This window comes from Mustelus asterias, unplaced genomic scaffold (genome assembly GCF_964213995.1).
Source record: "Mustelus asterias unplaced genomic scaffold, sMusAst1.hap1.1 HAP1_SCAFFOLD_707, whole genome shotgun sequence".
NCBI lineage: Eukaryota > Metazoa > Chordata > Chondrichthyes > Carcharhiniformes > Triakidae > Mustelus > Mustelus asterias.
The window spans coordinates 109321-131977 of NW_027590656.1; the positions used below are offsets into that span (position 1 = coordinate 109321).

At 52.6% G+C, this 22657-nt stretch overlaps 1 protein-coding gene across 1 annotated transcript in view; it reads left to right on the top strand.

The window, feature by feature from the left end:
* The window catches only part of LOC144487293 (IgGFc-binding protein-like), a gene marked incomplete at its 3' end in the record, with an annotated part of 192889 nt that overhangs the window by 84203 nt on the left and 86029 nt on the right, over positions 1 to 22657 (top strand). The window contains exons 45-59 of the mRNA XM_078205374.1: positions 777 to 973; positions 3161 to 3302; positions 3454 to 3695; positions 4889 to 5037; positions 6211 to 6339; positions 7638 to 7776; positions 9417 to 9558; positions 10445 to 10641; positions 12908 to 13049; positions 13198 to 13439; positions 14406 to 14554; positions 15890 to 16018; positions 17581 to 17719; positions 19429 to 19570; positions 20456 to 20652. Of these exons, the coding sequence (XP_078061500.1) occupies positions 777 to 973; positions 3161 to 3302; positions 3454 to 3695; positions 4889 to 5037; positions 6211 to 6339; positions 7638 to 7776; positions 9417 to 9558; positions 10445 to 10641; positions 12908 to 13049; positions 13198 to 13439; positions 14406 to 14554; positions 15890 to 16018; positions 17581 to 17719; positions 19429 to 19570; positions 20456 to 20652 (2477 nt within the window). The remainder of the gene's footprint in view (positions 1 to 776; positions 974 to 3160; positions 3303 to 3453; positions 3696 to 4888; positions 5038 to 6210; positions 6340 to 7637; positions 7777 to 9416; positions 9559 to 10444; positions 10642 to 12907; positions 13050 to 13197; positions 13440 to 14405; positions 14555 to 15889; positions 16019 to 17580; positions 17720 to 19428; positions 19571 to 20455; positions 20653 to 22657) is intronic.

Consider the following 22657-nt stretch of genomic DNA (forward strand, 5'->3'; position numbering starts at 1 on the left):
TTAATTTAAACACTTCCGAGCATTCCAGCTTCAGAAAACAAGGACAGCAGTTCAACAATTCCTTTACTTAACACTTTGAGCACCAACTCAAACATAAACAGTTGCAACTCATTAACTCTTTACTGAACTTTAACTCTCAAACCGCACTTTAACTTCAACTGAACATCAACTTTAACTGTGTAACTGTAAATAGATAGGGCCAAGTTTAGGGAAACCTCGGCCAAGAAAGGTCCTCGATGTCGAATCTATCTCCTTCTCCTCTGAAGCATCCCTCAGGGCACAGGTCTTGTTTCCCGCGATGGTTGGTCCCTTCGAGTTATCGCGGCTCTTTGCCCGCAATTCTCCACCCGCTTCCGGAAGATTCTCTGTCACCCATCCGACAAATCGATCGTAAACCCCAATTGCATCGTTCGATGAGGCCCATCGAATGCAGCCGGGGTGGTGGCATTGGTCAGTCCAGACCTCATCATCTCGAGACCCCCTTGAGTGCATCTTGTTCACATTCCGATCCCCAGATAAGGAACACTGGCTCCAAAGATCTATAAGGAACTCCTCCTCCCTGCCAAGGACAAGTTGTTCAACCCAACACCTTGTGTCCTCTGAGAAGTTCCAGGTAACTGGCCTGCAGAAATCCCAGCATGCATAGCTCTCAGCCGGGACGGCCATTTTGAAGCCACTCTTGCCATTATTGTTGTTAAATTATTCTTGTAGCCGTTCTTTCTCCGTCCACAGAGTGACGCTTGTTTTGTTTTCTCTTCACCCCCTCCCCCCCGCAGCCCTCGAGTGCCCATCCAACAGTCACTACCAACCCTGTGCCTCGGCCTGCCCGGCCACCTGCCTCGACCCCCGACCTCTGCCCTGTGACCTGCCCTGCGCGGAGGGCTGTCGGTGCGACCCGGGCTTTGTGCAGAGTGGGTCCCGGTGCGTCTCCAGGGACCAGTGCGGCTGCGTGTACAACGGCTCCAACTATCAGGTAACGCGGGGACGGGGCGTCTGGGAGATCCAGAACATTGTGAAATTCCAATCATGTCAAACCCTTTCCCATCCATGGATTAAACCTCACCCCCCCTCTGGCCTTCACCCCCATCGCCTGAATCTCTTCCCTCTCTGAGAATCTAACCCTGAAATTTGACTTGATTTGAGTTAATTTGAGTTTATTTGAATTGATTTGATTTGATGTATTGACTTTCTTTGGTTTGACTGTGTACGGATCTGGTCACCCTATTATAGAAAGGATATTATTAAACTAGAAGAAGCGCAGAAAAGATTTACTAGGATGCTACCGGGACTTGATGGTTTGAGTTATAAGGAGAGGCTGGATAGACTGGGCCTTTTTTCTCTGGAGGGTAGGAGGCTGAGGGGTGATCTTATAGAGGTCTATAAAATAATGAGGGGCACAGATCAGCTCGATAGTCAATATCTTTTCCCAAAGGTCGGGGAGTCTAAAACTAGAGGGCACAGGTTTAAGGTGAGAGGGGAGAGATACAAAAGGGTCCAGAGGGGCAATGTTTTCACACAGAGGGTGGTGAGTATCTGGAACGAGCTGCCAGAGGCAGTAGTAGGGGCGGGTACAATTTAGTCTTTTAAAAAGCGTTTAGACAGTTACATGGGTAAGATGGGTATGGAAGGATATGGGCCAAATGCGGACAATTGGGACTAGCTTCGTGGTAAAAAATGGGTGGCATGGACAAGTTGGGCCGAAGGGCCTGTTTCCATGCTGTAAACCTCTGTGACTCTATGACGAGACTTGATTTGATTTGATTTGATTTATTATTGTCACATGTATTGGGATACAGGGAAAAGTAGTGTTTCTTGCGCACTATACAGACAAAGCATACCGTTCATAGAGAAGGAAAGGAGAGAGTGCAGAATGTAGTGTTACAATCATAGCTCGGGTGTAGAGAAAGATCAACTTAATGCGAGGTAGGTCCATTCAAAGGTCTGACAGCAGCAGGGAAGAAGCTGTTCTTGAGTCGGTTGGTACGTGACCTCAGACTTTTGTATCTTTTTCCTGACGGAAGAAGGTGGAAGAGAGAATGTCCAGGGTGTGTGGGGGTCCTTGATTATGCCGGCTGCTTTTCCCGAGGCAGCGGGAAGTGTAGACAGAGTCAATGGACGGGAGGCTGGTTTGCGTGATGGGACTGGGCTACATTCACAGCCCTTTGTAGTTCCTTGCGGTCTTGGGCAGAGCAGGAGCCCAGACCAAGCTGTGATACAACCAGAAAGAATGCTTTCTATGGGGCATCTGTAAAAGTTGGTGAGAGTCGTAGCTGACATGCCAAATTTCCTTAGTCTTCTGAGACTGTCGAGGCATTGGTGGGGCTTTCTTAACTATAGTGTCGGCATGGGGGGGACCAGGACAGGTTGTTGGTGATCTGGGTACCCAGAAACCTGAAGTTGTTTTTGATTTTTGTTTTAACTTGGATTTTTTTTTCCACATTCTTCGCTGTCGCCGGGTGGGGCAACATTCCCGTCACCGTGCCGGAACCCTGTGGATTCAAGACTAAACCAGAGGCATGAGCACAAAATCTGGGCTGATCCTCCAGTGCAGTACCGAGGGAGTGCTGCACTGTCGGTGGCACTGAGTTTCATAGGGGACATTAAAACAAGGCACTAAGTGACATCCCGGGTGGATTCCGACTCATTTTAAAGAGTTAGGGGGGATTCTCCCTGGTGACCCCCTCACATATTGAACCCCCAACCAATCGCTAAACCCCTTATTAATTTGTTTTCCTTTTTGGGATCTTACTGTGCACAAATTGGCTCTGCTGTTTCCTCCATTCCGGCAGTGACTCCAATTTGAAGGTCTTTCATTGACTGTAAAGTGTAGCGTAGTGAAAATTGGGTTGTGCATTTTGCCCTCAAACACACACATGTACCAGCAGAGGGAGTCTGCGAGAGATAGAGAATGATTAAGGATACATGTTGACCAAGCAGTGCCGTTCTCAATCTAAAAATCACTGGCTGAATGTGTCACCCTTTCTGTCCCAAGATCTTTACATGAAGATGTACTGAGGTGGGGTGGGGGGGTGAGGTGCTATATGAATGCAGACTCTTTCTTTCTGGCAATGGGCCTTATCCGTGTCCAATGGACCTTTCTGATTGGTCCTGTGCGGAGCAGTCCTAACGTGAGTCTCTCTCTCTCTCTCTGTACTTCCAGCCCGGTGAGGTGATCTGGTCCCAGGCCTGTAGCCAGGTGTGTAAGTGTCTCTCCAGCAACAATGTCCAGTGTACCGATACCAGCTGTGCTCCAGATGAGTACTGTGGCCACGAGGGCGGAGTGCGGGGGTGTTACCCCAAAGGTAAAGAATTCCGCGCCGGTTTTAACATTGACCATCAGAGATTGGAATTGTGGGAATGACTCATCAGAGATTGGAATTGTGAAATGACTCATCTTCTCCCCCACCTCCTCGCCCCCCCCCCTTCCCCCGCTCTCCATTGACCTCTCCACAGGTTCGTCCACCTGCACTGCCTCCGGGGATCCCCATTACACCTCCTTCGACAAGAGAAAGTTCACCTTCCAAGGGAACTGCACCTACGTGCTGGCCAAGACCTGTAACTCCAGCCGCACCCCCTTCACCGTCCTCGTCGCCAACGAGCATCGCCGCCGGAGCACCACCGTGTCTTATGTCCGAGCCATCCACGTCAGTGTCTACGGCCTCACCGTCTCGGTGCTCAGGGACAGAGTCGTTCAGGTGAGAGGGGGAGGGGGAGCGGAGCGGGGGTGGGGGGGAGATGGTTGTGGGGGGAGATGGTGGAGGCCATTGAACTCACCACCCCGCCCCCCCCATCCATGGCCGGTGTCCCTCGAAACAGTCCGAAGCCCGATCGATGGGTTGGGGTTGGGTAAGGGGATGGGGGAGGGGTTGGGGAGTTAAGGGGTTGAGATGGAGATTGGCCTTGATCGAACTGAAGGGTGGATAAGACCATAAGGTATAGAAGCTGAATTAGGCCATTCGGCCCATCGAGTCTGCTCCACCATTGCTGATAGCTTCTCAATCCCATTCGCCCGCCTTTTCCCCTCAACCTTTGACCCCCTTACCAATCAAGAACTGATCTATCTCCATCTTAAAGACTCTCAATGACCCGCCCTCCTCTGTGGCAACGAATTCCACAGATTCACCACCCTCTGGTTGGAGAAATTCCTCCTCATCTCGGTTCTAAAGGGTCGTCCCTTTACTCTGAGGCTGAGCCCTCGGATCCCAGTCTCTCCCACTAATGGAAGCATCTTCCCCGTGTCCACTCTATCCGGGCCTCTCAGTATCCTGTAAGTTTCAATCAGATCCCCCCCCCTCATCCTTCTAAACTCCATCGAGTAGAGTCATAGAGTCAGAGAGGTTTACAGCATGGAAACAGGCCCTTCGGCCCAACTTGTCCATTCCGCCCTTTTTTCCCCCTAAGCAAGTCCCAATTGCCCGCATTTGGCCCATATCCCTCTCTACCCATCCACTCAGATCCAGAGTCCTCAAACGCTCCATCAAGCCTTTCATTCCTGGGATCATTCTGGTGAACCTCCTCTGGACCCTCTCCAGGGCCAGCAGTGCTGGAGGGGCTGAATGGCCTCCCCTCGCTCGGATGCCCCAGCCCCGGGCGAGAGTCTGTTCCCAGTAGAAGGTTCAAGCGGAGAATTCTATCCAACTGATTCCCGAGCGACGCACTCCCATCCCAAGCACGGCGTTCCCGAGTCTCAACCCCCAACCCCCCACTTCCCATTCCCTGGAATTGCTACATTGGGATGGAGTTAATTCCACCTCCGGTTCCCTCCGCCCCATCCGGGGCCGATATTTACCCCCCCCACCCCACCCCCCGACCCCCGCCCCCCCCCTCCCCCCCTCCCCCCCACCCCCACACACTCTCCGATCCTCACTCCTCTGTCTGTTGTGTTCAGGTGAATGGAAAACCCGTCACCGCCCCCATCAGCCCCCACCCCGGATTGGTCGTGGGACCCTCGGGCAGACACATGGCGGTACGAACCGACTTTGGCCTGGTCGCTCGGTACGACGGCAGACACCACGCTGACGTGACGGTCCCCAGCGAGTGAGTACATCCCGCGGCCTCCCCGTGTCCCGCACCGGCGCGGGTCGCGTTTATTTGATTTGATTTCTTTTGTGATTTGATTTGATTGGACGAGATTTTTTTCTGATTTGATTTGATTTAATTTGATTTTGATTTGATATCTTTTTGATCTGATTTGATTTTATGTCCTTTTTTGATTTGGTTTGTTTGCTATCTTGAACTGATTTGATGTGATTTCTCTTTGATTTCATTTGATTTCTTTGTGATTTAACTTGATTTCTTTTTAAATTTTATTTATTATTGTCACATGTATTGGGATACAGTGAAAAGTATTGTTTCTTGCGCGCTATACAGACAAAGCATACCGTTCATAGAGAAGGAAAGGAGAGGGTGCAGAATGTAGTGTTACAGTCATAGCTAGGGTGTAGAGAAAGATCAACTTAATGCGAGGTAGGTCCATTCAAAAGTCTGACGGCAGCAGGGAAGAAGCTGTTCTTGAGTCGGTCGGTACGTGACCTCAGACTTTTGTATCTTTTTCCCGACGGAAGAAGGTGGAAGAGAGAATGTCCGGGGTGTGTGGGGGGTCCTTGATTATGCCGGCTGCTTTTCCCGAGGCAGCGGGAAGTGTAGACAGAGTCAATGGATGGGAGGCTGGGTTTGCGTGATGGATTGGGCTACATTCACGACCTTTAGTAGTTCCTTGCGGTCTTGGGCAGAGCAGGAGCCCATACCAAGCTGTGATACAACCAGAAAGAATGCTTTCTATGGGGCATCTGTAAAAGTTGGTGAGAGTCGTAGCGGACATGCCAAATTTCCTCAGTCTTCTGAGAAAGTAGAGGCGTTGGTGGGGCTTTCTTAACTATAGTGTCGGTATGGGGGGGACCAGGACAGGTTGTTGGTGATCTGGACACCCAGAAACCTGAAGCTCTCGACCCTTTCCACTTCATCCCCGTTGATGTCGACAGGGGCATGTTCTCCTTTACGCTTCCTGAAGTCGATGACAATCTCCTTCGTTTTGTTGACACTGAGGGAGAGATTATTGTTGCCGCGCCAGTTCACCAGATTCTCTATCTCGGGTGGGACAGTGGGGGGGTGGTGGGAGCAGGGAGTGGGGGTCGGTGGGGGGGAGTTTGCCGACCTTCTTGAGCGTCACTCACCCCTCGTCTCTCTCTCTCTCTCTCTCTCTGTCCCCAGCTACGCCGGCCAGACCTGCGGCCTGTGCGGCGACTACGATGGAATCCCCGGCGACGACTTCCGGACTCCGGAGGGAGAGATCGTGCACGGAGTCCTCAACTTTGGGAACAGCTGGAACGTGGATGAGAAGTAAGTGGGATGATCCGGGAAGAGGGAGGGGGAAGAGGAGGGGGAGGGGATGGGGAGGGAACACGATGACTCTTGTCCCCGTATCTACGGGCCCCTCACCATGACAATCGAGCGGAAGATTCACAGGGTCTCGTTAACCACGCGGCAGAATGGCGTCTGTCTTGTTTTTGTATCTTTGCACCGTTCCATTGGACAATTCCTTGGATTGTTTTTTATTCATTCTGGATCCCCCCATGGAGGGGAGTGGGGGAGAATGTGGGACTCACTCCCACGGGGAGTGGGGGAGAATGTGGGACTCGCTCCCACAGGGAGTGGGGGAGAATGTGGGACTCCCTCCCACGGGGAGTGGGGGAGAATGTGGGACTCGCTCCCACAGGGAGTGGGGAGAATGTGGGACTCACTCCCACGGGGAGTGGGGGAGAATGTGGGACTCGTTCCCACAGGGAGTGGGGAGAATGTGGGACTCACTCCCACAGGGAGTGGGGGAGACTGTGGATCTCACTCCCACAGGGAGTGGGGGAGAATGTGGGACTCGCTCCCAATGGGAGTGGGGAGAATGTGGGACTCACTCCCACGCGGAGTGGGGAGAATGTGGGACTCGCTCCCACGGGGAGTGGGGGAGAATGTGGGACTCGTTCCCACGGGGAGTGGGGGAAAATGTGGGACTCACTCCCACAGGGAGTGGGGGAGAATGTGGGACTCACTCCCACAGGGAGTGGGGGAGAATGTGGGACTCCCTCCCACGGGGAGTGGGGGAGAATGTGGGACTCGCTCCCACAGGGAGTGGGGAGAATGTGGGACTCACTCCCACGGGGAGTGGGGGAGAATGTGGGACTCGTTCCCACAGGGAGTGGGGGAGAATGTGGGACTCACTCCCACAGGGTGTGGGGAGAATGTGGGACTCACTCCCACAGGGAGTGGGGGAGAATGTGGGACTCGCTCCCAATGGGAGTGGGGAGAATGTGGGACTCACTCCCACGCGGAGTGGGGAGAATGTGGGACTCGCTCCCACGCGGAGTGGGGAGAATGTGGGACTCACTCCCACGGGGAATGGGGGAGAATGCGGGACTCACTCCCACGGGGAATGGGGGAGAATGACACATTGGAGGTGGCGGGAGCTGGATCAACAGATGAGGGAGAAACGTAGAGAATGATATGGGGATGGGAGTGAGATGATGTAGAGTTAGAGGAGGCTAGTGTGGACCAGCATGGAGCAGAGGGGCCGAATGGACTATGTCTCTGCTGCCCCTTTTGTGTCATTCACTGTGTAAATAATCTTCCCCGTTCTCTCTGGACAGCTGCACCGTGACGGACACCGAGGTGACTCCCCAGTGCCCCGAAGACAAGCGGGAGACGTACGAAGGAGCCTCCTACTGTGGGATATTGCTGGACCAATACGGACCCTTCTCCTCCTGCCACTACCAAATTGACCCCATGGTACGTACGGCCTAGTGCCAAGGCCTCATTCTGACCGGGACTCCATCCCTCCCTCTGTCTCCAACTACCGCACTCCGTCCCGTCCCCCCCCCCCCCGCTCCGGTCTCCCCCCACACCCTCACTCCCTCCCTCCAGTCCCGTGCCGAGATCCAACTAGGCCCGAGGCTCCGGTGTGGCCTCAGTCCAGTGGGGGAGCAGGGAAAGGGGAAGGGGGGAGTGTCACTCTCACCTCCGAGGGAGAGGGGTGGTGGGATCGAATCTCGCTCCAGAAGTCCAGGTTCAGCTGGAGGGGTGAAGGGGCGGCAGGGAGGGAGGGAGTGCGGCCATTTTGGACATGCGGCCTTGTGGATGAGACACCAGTATCAGCCCCTCACCTTGAAAACTCCTGGTACTATTTGTCAACAAGGCAATGATCCCCCCCTCCCCCTCACCGCCCCCCCACCCCCGCGCCCCCCCACCCCCCACCCCACCACCCACGCCACAGTGGACGGACTAATATTCAAGTCTCAACCAACCCCTGATAAAATATCATCACCTGCCCCCTGATCTTGCTGTGGGATCTTGCTGTGCACCAATTGGCTGCTCCATTCCCCGCCTCCTACCCGTGACTAATTTCAGTGAATGCTCGGCTGGTGTCAAACCTGTTGGGACATCCTCAGTTGGTCAGTTTGATTGATTTCATCCTGGGATCCCGACAGTGCAGAAGGAGGCCATTCGGCCCATCGAGCCTGCACTGACCACAATCCCACCCAGACCCTATCCCCGCAGCCCCACATATTTACCCTGCTCATCCCCCGACACTCAGGGGCAATTTAGCACGGCCAATCCACCAAACCTGCACATCTTTCGGACTGTGGGAGGAAACCGGAGCACCCGGAGGAAACCCACGCAGACACGGGGCGAACGTGCAAACTCCACACAGACAGTGACCCAAGTCCGGAATTGAACCCGGGTCCCTGTAGCTGTGAGGCAGCAGCGCTAACCACTGTGCCACCGTGCCGCCCCTAATTTGATTTATTATTGTCACAGGTATTGGGATACAGTGAAAAGTATTGTTTCTTGCGCGCTATACAGACAAAGCATACCGTTCATAGAGAAGGAAAGGAGAGGGTGCAGAATGCAGTGTTACAGTCATAGCTAGGGTGTAGAGAAAGATCAACTTAATGTGAGGGAGGTCCATTCAAAAGTCTGACAGCAGCAGGGAAGAAGCTGTTCTTGAGTCGGTTGGTGCGTGACCTCAGACTTTTGTATCTTTTTCTCGACGGAGGAAGGTGGAAGAGAGAATGTCCGGGGTGTGTGGGGGGGTCCTTAATTATGCTGGCTGCTTTTCCCCGAGACAGCGGGAAGTGTAGACAGAGTCAATGGATGGGAGGCTGGGTTTGCGTGATGGATTGGGCTACATTCACGACCCTTTGTAGTTCCTTGCGATCTTGGGCAGAGCAGGAGCCAGAGTGTGGGTGAATCTGTGGAATCTGTTGCCACAGAGGGCTGCGGAGACCGGGTCATTGAGTGTATTTAAGACAGAGATGGACAGGTTCTCTCGTTCCTGCCGCTTTCCGGGGGAGAAAACGCAAACGCGCGCGCGCACGCACACGCAAACACGTGACCCTCCCCGTGTTGTGTCTGCCCCTTTCCTCCAGGCCTTCTTCAGGGACTGTGTGTACGACATGTGTGAGCTGGACGGGGCCAGGCCACAGCTGTGTGAGGCCATCGAGACCTACATCACCGCCTGCCAGCAACACAACATCACCATCCTACCCTGGAGGAACCAAACCTTCTGCCGTGAGTACCGGGGGGGGGAGCGAGCGGGCGAGAACCGGACCACTAAAAACCATCCCCCTTTCTGAGCCGTGCTACCCCTTCCCCACTCCGAGTTTGTTCTCCAGCTTTTAATTTAAACACTTCCGAGCATTCCAGCTTCAGAAAACAAGGACAGCAGTTCAACAATTCCTTTACTTAACACTTCGAGCATCAACTCAAACATAAACAGTTGCAACTCATTAACTCTTTACTGAACTTTAACTCTTTAACCGCACTTTAACTTCAACTGAACATCAACTTTAACTGTGTAACTGTAAATAGATAGGGCCAAGTTTAGGGAAACCTCGGCCAAGAAAGGTCCTCGATGTCAAATCTATCTCCTTCTCCTCTGAAGCATCCCTCAGGGCACAGGTCTTGTTTCCCACGATGGTTGGTCTCTTCGAGTTATCGCGGCTCTTTACCCGCAATTCTCCACCCGCTTCCGGAAGATTCTCTGTCACCCATCCGACAAATCGATCGTAAACCCCAATTGCATCGTTCGATGAGGCCCATCGAATGCAGCCGGGGTGGTGGCATTGGTCAGTCCAGACCTCATCATCTCGAGACCCCCTTGAGTGCATCTTGTTCACATTCCGATCCCCAGATAAGGAACACTGGCTCCAAAGATCTATAAGGAACTCCTCCTCCCTGCCAAGGACAAGTTGTTCAACCCAACACCTTGTGTCCTCTGAGAAGTTCCAGGTAACTGGCCTGCAGAAATCCCAGCATGCATAGCTCTCAGCCGGGACGGCCATTTTGAAGCCACTCTTGCCATTATTGTTGTTAAATTATTCTTGTAGCCGTTCTTTCTGCGTCCACAGAGTGACGTTTGTTTTGTTTTCTCTTCTTCCCCCCCTCCCCCCCTCAGCCCTCGAGTGCCCGTCCAACAGTCACTACCAACCCTGTGCCTCGGCCTGCCCGGCCACCTGCCTCGACCCCCGACCTCTGCCCTGTGACCTGCCCTGCGCGGAGGGCTGTCGGTGCGACCCGGGCTTTGTGCAGAGTGGGTCCCAGTGCGTCTCCAGGGACCAGTGCGGCTGCGTGTACAACGGCTCCAACTATCAGGTAACGCGGGGACGGGGCGTCTGGGAGATCCAGAACATTGTGAAATTCCGATCATGTCAAACCCTTTCCCATCCATGGATTAAACCTCACCCCCCCCTCTGGCCTTCACCCCCATCGCCTGAATCTCTTCCCTCTCCGAGAATCTAACCCTGAAATTTGATTTGATTTGATTTGAATTGATTTGAGTTGATTTGATTTGATTTGATTTGATTTGATTTGAATTGATTTGAGTTGATTTGATTTATTTGATTTGATTTGCATTGATTTGAGTTGATTTGATTTGATTTGATGGGATTTGACTTTATTTGGTTTGACTGGGTACAGATCTGGTCACCCAATTATAAAAAGGATATTATTAAACTAGAAGGAGCGCAGAAAAGATTTACTAGGATTCTACCGGGTTTTGATGGTTTGAGTTATGAGGAGAGGCTGGATAGACTGGGAATTTTTTCCCTGGAGTGTAGGAGGCTGAGGGGTGATCTTATAGATGTCTATAAAATAATGAGGGGCACAGATCAGCTAGATAGTCAATACCTTTTCCCAAAGGTAGGGGAGTCTAAAACTAGAGGGCACAGGTTTAAGGTGAGAGGGGAGAGATACAAAAGGGTCCAGAGGGGCAATTGTTTCACACAGAGGGTGGTGAGTGTCTGGAACGAGCTGCCAGAGGTAGTAGTAGAGGCGGGTAAAATTTTATCCTTTGAAAAGCATTGAGAGAGTTACATGGGTACGATGGGTATAGAGGGATATGGGCCAAATGCGGGCAAATGGGACTAACATCATGGTAAAAAATGGGCGGCATGGACAAGTTGGGCCGAAGGGCCTGTTTCCATGCTTTAAACTCAATGACTCTATGACTAGACTAGATTTGAATTATTATTGTCACATGTATTGGGATACAGTGAAAAGTATTGTTTCTTGCGCGCTATACAGACAAAGCATACCGTTCATAGAGAAGGAAAGGAGAGGGTGCAGAATGTAGTGTTACAGTCACAGCTAGGGTGTAGAGAAAGATCAACTTAATGCGAGGTAGATCCATTCAAAAGTCTGACAGCAGCAGGGAAGAAGCTGTTCTTGAATCGGTTGGTGCGTGACCTCAGACTTTTGTATCTTTTTCCCGCTGGACGAAGGTGGAAGAGAGAATGTCCGGGGTGTGTGGGGGGTCCTTGATTATGCTGGCTGCTTTTCCCCAAGGCAGCGGGAAGTGTAGACAGAGTCAATGGATGGGAGGCTGGGTTTGCGTGATGGATTGGGCTACATTCACGACCTTTTGTAGTTCCTTGCGGTCTTGGGCAGAGCAGGAGCCCCAGACCAAGCTGTGATACAACCAGAAAGAATGCTTTCCATGGTGCATCTGTAAAAGTTGGTGAGAGTCGTAGCTGGCATGGCAAATTTCCTTAGTCTTCTGAGACAGTAGAGGTGTTGGTGGGGCTTTCTTAATTATAGTGTCGGCGTGGGGGGGACCAGGACAGTTGTTGGTGATCTGGACATCCAGAAACCTGAAGTTGTTTTTGATTTTTGTTTTAACTTGGATTTTTTTTTCCACATTCTTCGCTGTCGCCGGGTGGGGCAACATTCCCGTCACCGTGCCGGAACCCTGTGGGTTCAAGACTAAACCAGAGGCATGAGCACAAAATCTGGGCTGATCCTCCAGTGCAGTACCGAGGGAGTGCTGCACTGTCGGTGGCACTGAGTTTCATAGGGGACATTAAAACAAGGCACTAAGTGACATCCCGGGTGGATTCCGACTCATTTTGAAGAGTTAGGGGGGATTCTCCCTGGTGACCCCCTCACATATTGAACCCCCAACCAATCGCTAAACCCCTTATTAACTTGTTTTGCTTTTTGGGATCTTACTGTGCACAAATTGGCTCTGCTGTTTCCTCCATTCCGGCAGTGACTCCAATTCGAAGGTCTTTCATTGGCTGTAAAGTGTAGCGTAGTGAAAATTGGGTTGTGCATTTTGCCCTCAAACACACACATGTACCAGCAGAGGGAGTCTGCGAGAGATAGAGAATGATTAAGGATACATGTTGACCAAGCAGTGCCGTTCTAAATCTAAAAATCGTTGGCTGAATGTGTCACCCTTTCTGTCCCAAGATCTTTACACGAAGATGTACTGAGGTGGGGTGGGGGGTGAGGCGCTATATGAATGCAGACTCTTTCTTTCTGGCAATGGGCCTTATCCGTGTCCAATGGACCTTTCTGACTTGTCCTGTGCGGAGCAGTCCTAACGTGAGTCTCTCTCTCTCTCTCTCTGTGCTTCCAGCCCGGTGAGGTGATCTGGTCCCAGGCCTGTAGCCAGGTGTGTAAGTGTCTCTCCAGCAACAATGTCCAGTGTACCGATACCAGCTGTGCTCCAGACGAGTACTGTGGCCACGAGGGCGGAGTGCGGGGGTGTTACCCCAAAGGTAAAGAATTCCGCGCCGGGTTTAACATTGACCATCAGAGATTGGAATTGTGGGAATGACTCATCAGAGATTGGAATTGTGGGAATGACTCATCTTCTCCCCACCTCCATCCCCCCTCTTCCCCCGCTCTCCATTGACCTCTCCACAGGTTCGTCCACCTGCACTGCCTCCGGGGATCCCCATTACACCTCCTTCGACAAGAGAAAGTTCACCTTCCAAGGGAACTGCACCTACGTGCTGGCCAAGACCTGTAACTCCAGCCGCACCCCCTTCACCGTCCTCGTCGCCAACGAGCATCGCCGCCGGAGCACCACCGTGTCTTATGTCCGAGCCATCCACGTCAGTGTCTACGGCCTCACCGTCTCGGTGCTCAGGGACAGAGTCGTTCAGGTGAGAGGGGGAGGGGGAGCGGAGCGGGGGTGGGGGGGAGATGGTTGTGGGGGGAGATGGTGGAGGCCATTGAACTCACCACCCCGCCCCCCCCATCCATGGCCGGTGTCCCTCGAAACAGTCCGAAGCCCGATCGATGGGTTGGGGTTGGGTAAGGGGATGGGGGCAGGGGTTGGGGAGTTAAGGGGTTGAGATGGAGATTGGCCTTGATCGAACTGAAGGGCGGATAAGACCATAAGGCATAGAAGCAGAATTAGGCCATTCGGCCCATCGAGTCTGCTCCACCATTGCTGATAGCTTCTCAATCCCATTCGCCCGCCTTTTCCCCTCAACCTTTGACCCCCTTACCAATCAAGAACCGATCTATCTCCATCTTAAAGACACTCAGTGACCCGGCCTCCTCTGTGGCAACGAATTCCACAGATTCACCACCCTCTGGCTGGAGAAATTCCTCCTCATCTCGGTTCTCAAGGGTCGTCTCTTCACTCTGAGGCTGGGCCCTCCGATCCCAGTCTCTCCGACTAATGGAAGCATCTTCCCCGTGTCCACTCTATCCGGGCCTCTCAGTATTCTGTAAGTTTCAATAAAATCCCCCCCTCATCCTTCTAAACTCCCATCAGGGAGAGTGATAGAGTCAGAGAGATTTGCAGCATGGAAACAGGCCCTTCGGCCCAACTTGTCCATGCCGCCCTTTTTGTTTTAAACCCCTAAGCAAGTCCCAATTGCCCGCATTTGGCCCATATCCCTCTCTACCCATCCGCTCAGATCCAGAGTCCTCAAACGCTCCATCAAGCCTTTCATTCCCGGGATCATTCTGGTGAACCTCCTCTGGACCCTCTCCAGGGCCAGCAGTGCTGGAGGGGCTGAATGGCCTCCCCTCGCTCGGATGCCCCAGCCCCGGGTGAGAGTCTGTTCCCAGTCGAAGGTTCAAGTGGGGAATTCTATCCAACTGTCTGTTGTGTTCAGGTGAATGGAAAACCCGTCACCGCCCCCATCAGCCCCCACCCCGGATTGGTCGTGGGACCCTCGGGCAGACACATGGCGGTACGAACCGACTTCGGCCTGGTCGCTCGGTACGACGGCAGACACCACGCTGACGTGACGGTCCCCAGCGAGTGAGTACATTCCGCGGCCTCCACGTGTCCCGAACCGGTGCGGGTCGCGTTTATTTGATTTGATTTCCTTTGTGATTTGATTTGATTTGACGAGATTTTTTTCTGATTTGATTTGATTTAATTTGATTTTGATTTGATATCTTTTTGATTTGATTTCCTTTTGTTTTGATTTCCTTTTTGATCTGATTTGATTTTATGTCCTTTTTTGATTTGGTTTGTTTGCTTTCTTGAACTGATTTGATGCGATTTCTCTTTGATTTCATTTGAATTCTTTGTGATTTAACTTGATTTCTTTTTAAATTTTATTTATTATTTGATTTGATTTATTATTGTCACATGTATTGGGATAAAGTGAAAAGTATTGTTTCTTGCGCACTATACAGACAAAGCATACCGTTCATAGAGTACATAGGGGAGAAGGATTTGATTTATTATTGTCACTTGTATTGGGATACAGTGAAAAGTATCGTTTCTTGCGCGCTATACAGACAAAGCATACCGTTCATAGAGTACATATGGAAGGAAAGGAGAGGGTGCAGGATGTAGTGTTACAGTCATAGCTAGGGTGTAGAGAAAGATCAACTTAATGCGAGGTAGGTCCATTCAAAAGTCTGACAGCAGCAGGGAAGAAGCTGTTCTTGAGTCGGTCGGTACGTGACCTCAGACCTTTGAATCTTCTACCCAACGGAAGAAGGTGGAAGAGAGAATGTCCGGGGTGCGTGGGGGGTCCTTGATTATGCCGGCTGCTTTTCCCCGAGGCAGCGGGAAGTGTAGACAGAGTCAATGGATGGGAGGCCGGGTTTGCGTGATGGATTGGGCTACATTCACGACCTTTTGTAGTTCCTTGCGGTCTTGGGCAGAGCAGGAGCCCCAGACCAAGCTGTGATACAACCAGAAAGAATGCTTTCTATGGGGCATCTGTAAAGGTTTGTGAGAGTCGTAGCTGACATGCCAAATTTCCTTAGTCTCCTGAGAAAGTAGAGGCGTTGGTGGGGCTTTCTTAACTATAGTGTCGGCGTGGGGGAGACCAGGACAGGTTGTTAATGATCTGGACACCTAAAAACATGAAGCTCTCGACCCTTTCTACTTCGTCCCCGTTGATGTAGACAGGGGCATGTTCTCCTTTACGCTTCCTGAAGTCGGTGACAATCTCCTTCGTTTTGTTGACACTGAGGGAGAGATTATTGTTGCCGCACCGGTTCACCAGATTCTCTCTCTCGGGTGGGACGGTGGGGGGGTGGTGGGAGGAGGGAGTGGGGGTCGGTGGGGGGGAGTTTGCCGACCTTCTTGAGCGTCACTCACCCCTCGTCTCTCTCTCTCTCTCTCTGTCCCCAGCTACGCCGGCCAGACCTGTGGCCTGTGCGGCGACTACGATGGAATCCCCGGCGACGACTTCCGGACTCCGGAGGGACAGATCGTGCACGGAGTCCTCAACTTTGGGAACAGCTGGAACGTGGATGAGAAGTAAGTGGGATGATCCGGGAAGAGGGAGGGGGAAGAGGAGGGGGAGGGGATGGGGAGGGAACACGATGACTCTTGTCCCCGTATCTACGGGCCCTTCACCATGACAATCGGGCGGAAGATTCACAGGGTCTCGTTAACCACGCGGCAGAATGGCGTCTGTCTTGTTTTTGTATCTTTGCACCGTTCTATTGGACAATTCCTTGGATTGTTTTTTATTCATTCTGGATCCCCCCATGGAGGGGAGTGGGGGAGAATGTGGGACTCGCTCCCACGGGGGAGTGGGGGCAAATGTGGGACTCACTCCCACGGGGAGTGGGGAGAATGTGGGACCCTCTCCCACGGGGGAGTGGGGAGAATGTGGGACTCACTCCCATGGGGAGTGGGGAGAATGTGGGACTCGCTCCCATGGGGAGTGGATAGAATGTGGGACTCGCTCCCACGGGGAGTGGGGGAGAATGTGGGACTCACTCCCACGGGGAGTGGGGAGAATGTGGGACTCGCTCCCATGGGGAGTGGGGAGAATGTGGGACTCGCTCCCACGGGGAGTGGGGGAGAATGTGGGACTCACTCCCACAGGGAGTGGGGGAGAATGTGGGACTCACTCCCACAGGGAGTAGGGGAGAATGTGGGACTCGCTCCCACGGGGAGTGGGGGAGAATGTGGGACTCGCTCCCACGGGGAGTGGGGGAGAATGTGGGACTCGCTCCCACGGGGAGTGGGGGAGAATGTGGGACTCGCTCCCACGGGGAGTGGGGGAGAATGCGGGACTCACTCCCACGGGGAGTGGGGAGAATGTGGGACTCACTCCCACGGGGAGTGGGGAGAATTTGGGACTCGCTCCCACAGGGAGTGGGGAGAATGTGGGACTCGCTCCCACGGGGAGTGGGGGAGAGTGTGGGACTCACTCCCACAGGGAGTGGGGGAGAATGTGGGACTCACTCCCACAGGGAGTAGGGGAGAATGTGGGACTCGCTCCCACGGGGAGTGGGGGAGAATGTGGGACTCACACCCACAGGGAGTGGGGGAGAATGTGGGACTCGCTCCCACGGGGAGTGGGGGAGAATGTGGGACTCACTCCCACAGGGAGTGGGGGGAATGTGGGACTCGCTCCCACGGGGGAGTCGGGGAGAATGTGGGACTCGCTCCCACGGGGGAGTCGGGGAGAATGTGGGACTCGTTCCCACAGGGAGTGGGGGAGAATGTGGGACTCACTCCCACAGGGAGTGGGGGAGAATGTGGGACTCGCTCCCACGGGGAGTGGGGGAGAATGTGGGACTCGCTCCCACAGGGAGTGGGGGAGAATGTGGGACTCGCTCCCACGGGGAGTGGGGAGAATGTGGGACTCACTCCCACGGGGAATGGGGGAGAATGACACATTGGAGGTGGGGGGAGCTGTATCAACAGATGAGGGAGAAACGTAGAGAATGATATGGGGATGGGAGTGAGATGATGTAGAGTTAGAGGAGGCTAGTGTGGAGCAGAGGGGCCGAATGGACTATGTCTCTGCTGCCCCTTTTGTGTCATTCACTGTGTAAATAATCTTCCCCGTTCTCTCTGGACAGCTGCACCGTGACAGACACCGAGGTGACTCCCCAGTGCCCCGAAGACAAGCGGGAGACGTACGAAGGAGCCTCCTACTGTGGGATATTGCTGGACCAATACGGACCCTTCTCCTCCTGCCACTACCAAATTGACCCCATGGTACGTACGGCCTAGTGCCAAGGCCTCATTCTGACCGGGACTCCATCCCTCCCTCTGTCTCCACCTCCCGCACTCCCTCCCGCCCCCCCCGCCCGCTCCAGTCTCCCCCCACACCCTCACTCCCTCCCTCCAGTCCCGTGCCGAGATCCAACTAGGCCCGAGGCTCCGGTGTGGCCTCAGTCCAGTGGGGGAGCAGGGAAAGGGGCAGGGGGGAGTGTCACTCTCACCTCCGAGGGAGAGGGGTGGTGGGTTCGAATCTCGCTCCGGAAGTCCAGGTTCAGCTGGAGGGGTGAAGGGGCGGGAGGGAGGGAGGGAGTGCGGCCATTTTGGACATGCGGCCTTGTGGATGAGACACTCGTATCAGCCCCTCACCTTGAAAACTCCTGGTACTATTTGTCAACAAGGCAATGATTCCACCCCCTCCCCCTCCCCACTCCCCGCCGCCCCCGCCACAATGAATGGAGTAATATTCAAGCCTCAACAAACCCCTGATAAAATGTCATCATCTGCTCACTGATCTTGCTGTGGGATCTTGCTGTGCACCAATTGGCTGCTCCATTCCCCGCCTCCTACCCGTGACTAATTTCAGTGAATGCCCGGCTGGTGTCAAACCTGTTGGGACATCCTCAGTTGGTCAGTTTGATTTGATTTCATCCTGGGATCCCGACAGTGCAGAAGGAGGCCATTCGGCCCATCGAGCCTGCACTGACCACAATCCCACCCAGATCCTATCCCCGCAACCCCACATATTTACCCTGCTCATCCCCCGACACTCATGGACAATTTAGCACGGCCAATCTAGCTAACCTGCACATCTTTCGGACTGTGGGAGGAAACTGGAGCACCCGGAGGAAACCCACGCAGACACGGGGAGAACGTGCAGACTCCACACAGACAGTGACCCAAGCCAGGAATCAAACTCAGATCCCTGGCGCTGTGAGGCAGCAGCTCTAACCACTGTGCCACCCCTAATTTGCTTTATTATTGTCACATGTATCGGGATACAGTGAAAATTATTGTTTCCTGCGCCCTATACAGACAAAGCATACCGTTCATAGAGTACATAGGGGAGAAGGATTTGATTTGATTTATTATTGTCACATGTACTGGGTAGAGTGAAAAGTATTGTTTCTTGCACGCTATACAGACAGAGCATACCGTTCATAGAGAAGGAAAGGAGAGGGTGCAGAATGTAGTGTTACTGTCATAGCTAGGGTGTAGAGAAAGATCAACTTAATGCGAGGTAGGTCCATTCAAAAGTCTGACAGCAGCAGGGAAGAAGCTGTTCTTGAGTCGGTTGGTCCGTGACCTCAGACTTTTGTATCTTTTTCCCGATGGAAGAAGGTGGAAGAGAGAATGTCCGGGGTGTGGGGGGTCCTTGATTATGCTGGCTGCTTTTCCCCGAGGCAGCGGGAAGTGTAGACAGAGTCAATGGATGGGAGGCTGGGTTTGAGTGATGGGATTGGGCTACATTCACGACCCTTTGGAGTTCCTTGCGGTCTTGGGCAGAGCAGGAGCCAGAGTGTGGGTGAATCTGTGGAATCTGTTGCCACAGAGGGCTGCGGAGACCGGGTCATTGAGTGTATTTAAGACAGAGATGGACAGGTTCTCTCGTTCCTGCCGCTTTCCGGGGGAGAAAACGCAAACGCGCGCGCACACACACGCAAACACGTGACCCTCCCCGTGTTGTGTCTGCCCCTTTCCTCCAGGCCTTCTTCAGGGACTGTGTGTACGACATGTGTGAGCTGGACGGGGCCAGGCCACAGCTGTGTGAGGCCATCGAGACCTACATCACCGCCTGCCAGCATCGCAACATCACCATCCTACCCTGGAGGAACCAAACCTTCTGCCGTGAGTACCGGGGGGGGAGCGAGCGGGCGAGGAGCGGACCACTAAAAACCATCCCCCTTTCTGAGCCGTGCTACCCCTTCCCCACTCCGAGTTTGTTCTCCAGCTTTTAATTTAAACACTTCCGAGCATTCCAGCTTCAGAAAACAAGGACAGCAGTTCAACAATTCCTTTACTTAACACTTCGAGCACCAACTCAAACATAAACAGTTGCAACTCATTAACTCTTTACTGAACTTTAACTCTCAAACCGCACTTTAACTTCAACTGAACATCAACTTTAACTGTGTAACTGTAAATAGATAGGGCCAAGTTTAGGGAAACCTCGGCCAAGAAATGTCCTCGATGTCGAATCTATCTCCTTCTCCTCTGAAGCATCCCTCAGGGCACAGGTCTTGTTTCCCGCGATGGTTGGTCCCTTCGAGTTATCGCGGCTCTTTGCCCGCAATTCTCCACCCGCTTCCGGAAGATTCTCTGTCACCCATCCGACAAATCGATCGTAAACCCCAATTGCATCGTTCGATGAGGCCCATCGAATGCAGCCGGGGTGGTGGCATTGGTCAGTCCAGACCTCATCATCTCAAGACCCCCTTGAGTGCATCTTGTTCACATTCCAGTCCCCAGATAAGGAACACTGGCTCCACAGATCTATAAGGAACTCCTCCTCCCTGCCAAGGACAAGTTGTTCAACCCAACACCTTGTGTCCTCTGAGAAGTTCCAGGTAACTGGCCTGCAGAAATCCCAGCATGCATAGCTCTCAGCCGGGACGGCCATTTTGAAGCCACTCTTGCCATTATTGTTGTTAAATTATTCTTGTAGCCGTTCTTTCTGCGTCCACAGAGTGACGTTTGTTTTGTTTTCTCTTCTTCCCCCCCTCCCCCCCTCAGCCCTCGAGTGCCCGTCCAACAGTCACTACCAACCCTGTGCCTCGGCCTGCCCGGCCACCTGCCTCGACCCCCGACCTCTGCCCTGTGACCTGCCCTGCGCGGAGGGCTGTCGGTGCGACCCGGGCTTTGTGCAGAGTGGGTCCCGGTGCGTCTCCAGGGACCAGTGCGGCTGCGTGTACAACGGCTCCAACTATCAGGTAACGCGGGGACGGGGCGTCTGGGAGATCCAGAACATTGTGAAATTCCAATCATGTCAAACCCTTTCCCATCCATGGATTAAACCTCACCCCCCCCCCCCTCTGGTCTTCATCCCGATCCCCTAAATCTCTTCCCTCTCTGAGAATCTAACCCTGAAATTTGACTTGATTTGAGTTAATTTGAGTTTATTTGATTTGATTTGATTTGATTTGATTTGATTTGCGTTGATTTGAGTTGATTTGATTTGATTTGATGTATTGACTTTCTTTGGTTTGACTGTGTACGGATCTGGTCACCCTATTATAGAAAGGATATTATTAAACTAGAAGAAGCGCAGAAAAGATTTACTAGGATGCTACCGGGACTTGATGGTTTGAGTTATAAGGAGAGGCTGGATAGACTGGGCCTTTTTTCTCTGGAGCGTAGGAGGCTGAGGGGTGATCTTATAGAGGTCTATAAAATAATGAGGGGCACAGATCAGCTCGATAGTCAATATCTTTTCCCAAAGGTCGGGGAGTCTAAAACTAGAGGGCACAGGTTTAAGGTGAGAGGGGAGAGATACAAAAGGGTCCAGAGGGGCAATGTTTTCACACAGAGGGTGGTGAGTATCTGGAACGAGCTGCCAGAGGCAGTAGTAGAGGCGGGTACAATTTAGTCTTTTAAAAAGCGTTTAGACAGTTACATGGGTAAGATGGGTATAGAGGGATATGGGCCAAATGCGGGCAATTGGGACTATCTTCGTGGTAAAAAATGGGTGGCATGGACAAGTTGGGCCGAAGGGCCTGTTTCCATGCTGTAAACCTCTGTGACTCTATGACGAGACTTGATTTGATTTGATTTAATTTATTATTGTCACATGTATCGGGATACAGTGAAAAGTATTGTGTCTTGCGCGCTATACACACAAAGCATACCGTTCATAGAGAAGGAAAGGAGAGGGTGCAGAATATAGTGTTGCAATCATAGCTAGGGTGTAGAGAAAGATCAACTTAATGCGAGGTAGGTCCATTCAAAAGTCTGAGGGCAGCAGGGAAGAAGCTGTTGTTGAGTCGGTTGGGACGTGATCACAGACTTTTGTATCTTTTTCCCGTCAGAAGAAGGTGGAAGAGAGAATGTCCGGGGTGCGTGGGGTCCTTGATAATGCCAGCTGCTTTGCCCGAGGCAGCGGGAAGTGTAGACAGAGTCAATGGATGGGAGGCTGGTGATGGATTGGGCTACATTCACGACCTTTTGTAGTTCCTTGCGGTCTTGGGCAGAGCAGGAGCCCCAGACCAAGCTGTGATACAACCAGAAAGAATGCTTTCTATGGGGCATCTGTAAAAGTTGGTGAGAGTCGTAGCGGACATGCCGAATTTCCTTAGTCTTCTGAGAAAGTAGAGGCGTTGGTGGGGCTTTCTTAACTATAGTGTCGACATGGGGGGGACCAGGACAGGTTGTTGGTGATCTGGACACCTAGAAACCTGAAGTTTTTTTTGATTTTTGTTTTAACTTGGATTTTGTTTTCCACATTCTTCGCTGTCGCCGGGTGGGGCAACATTCCTGTCACCGTGACGGAACCCTGTGGGTTCAAGACTAAACCAGAGACAGGAGCGCAAAATCTGGGCTGACCCTCCAGTGCAGTACCGAGGGAGTGCTGCACTGTCGGTGGCACTGAGTTTCATAGGGGACATTAAAACAAGGCACTAAGTGACATCCCGGGTGGATTCTAACTCATTTTAAAGAGTTAGGGGGGGGGGATTCTCCCTGGTGACCCCCTCACACATTGAACCCGCAACCAATCGCTAAACCCCTTATTAATTTGTTTTCCTTTTTGGGATCTTACTGTGCACAAATTGGCTCTGCTGTTTCCTCCATTCCGGCAGTGACTCCAATTTGAAGGTCTTTCATTGACTGTAAAGTGTAGCGTAGTGAAAATTGGGTTGTGCATTTTGCCCTCAAACACACACATGTACCAGCAGAGGGAGTCTGCGAGAGATAGAGAATGATTAAGGATACATGTTGACC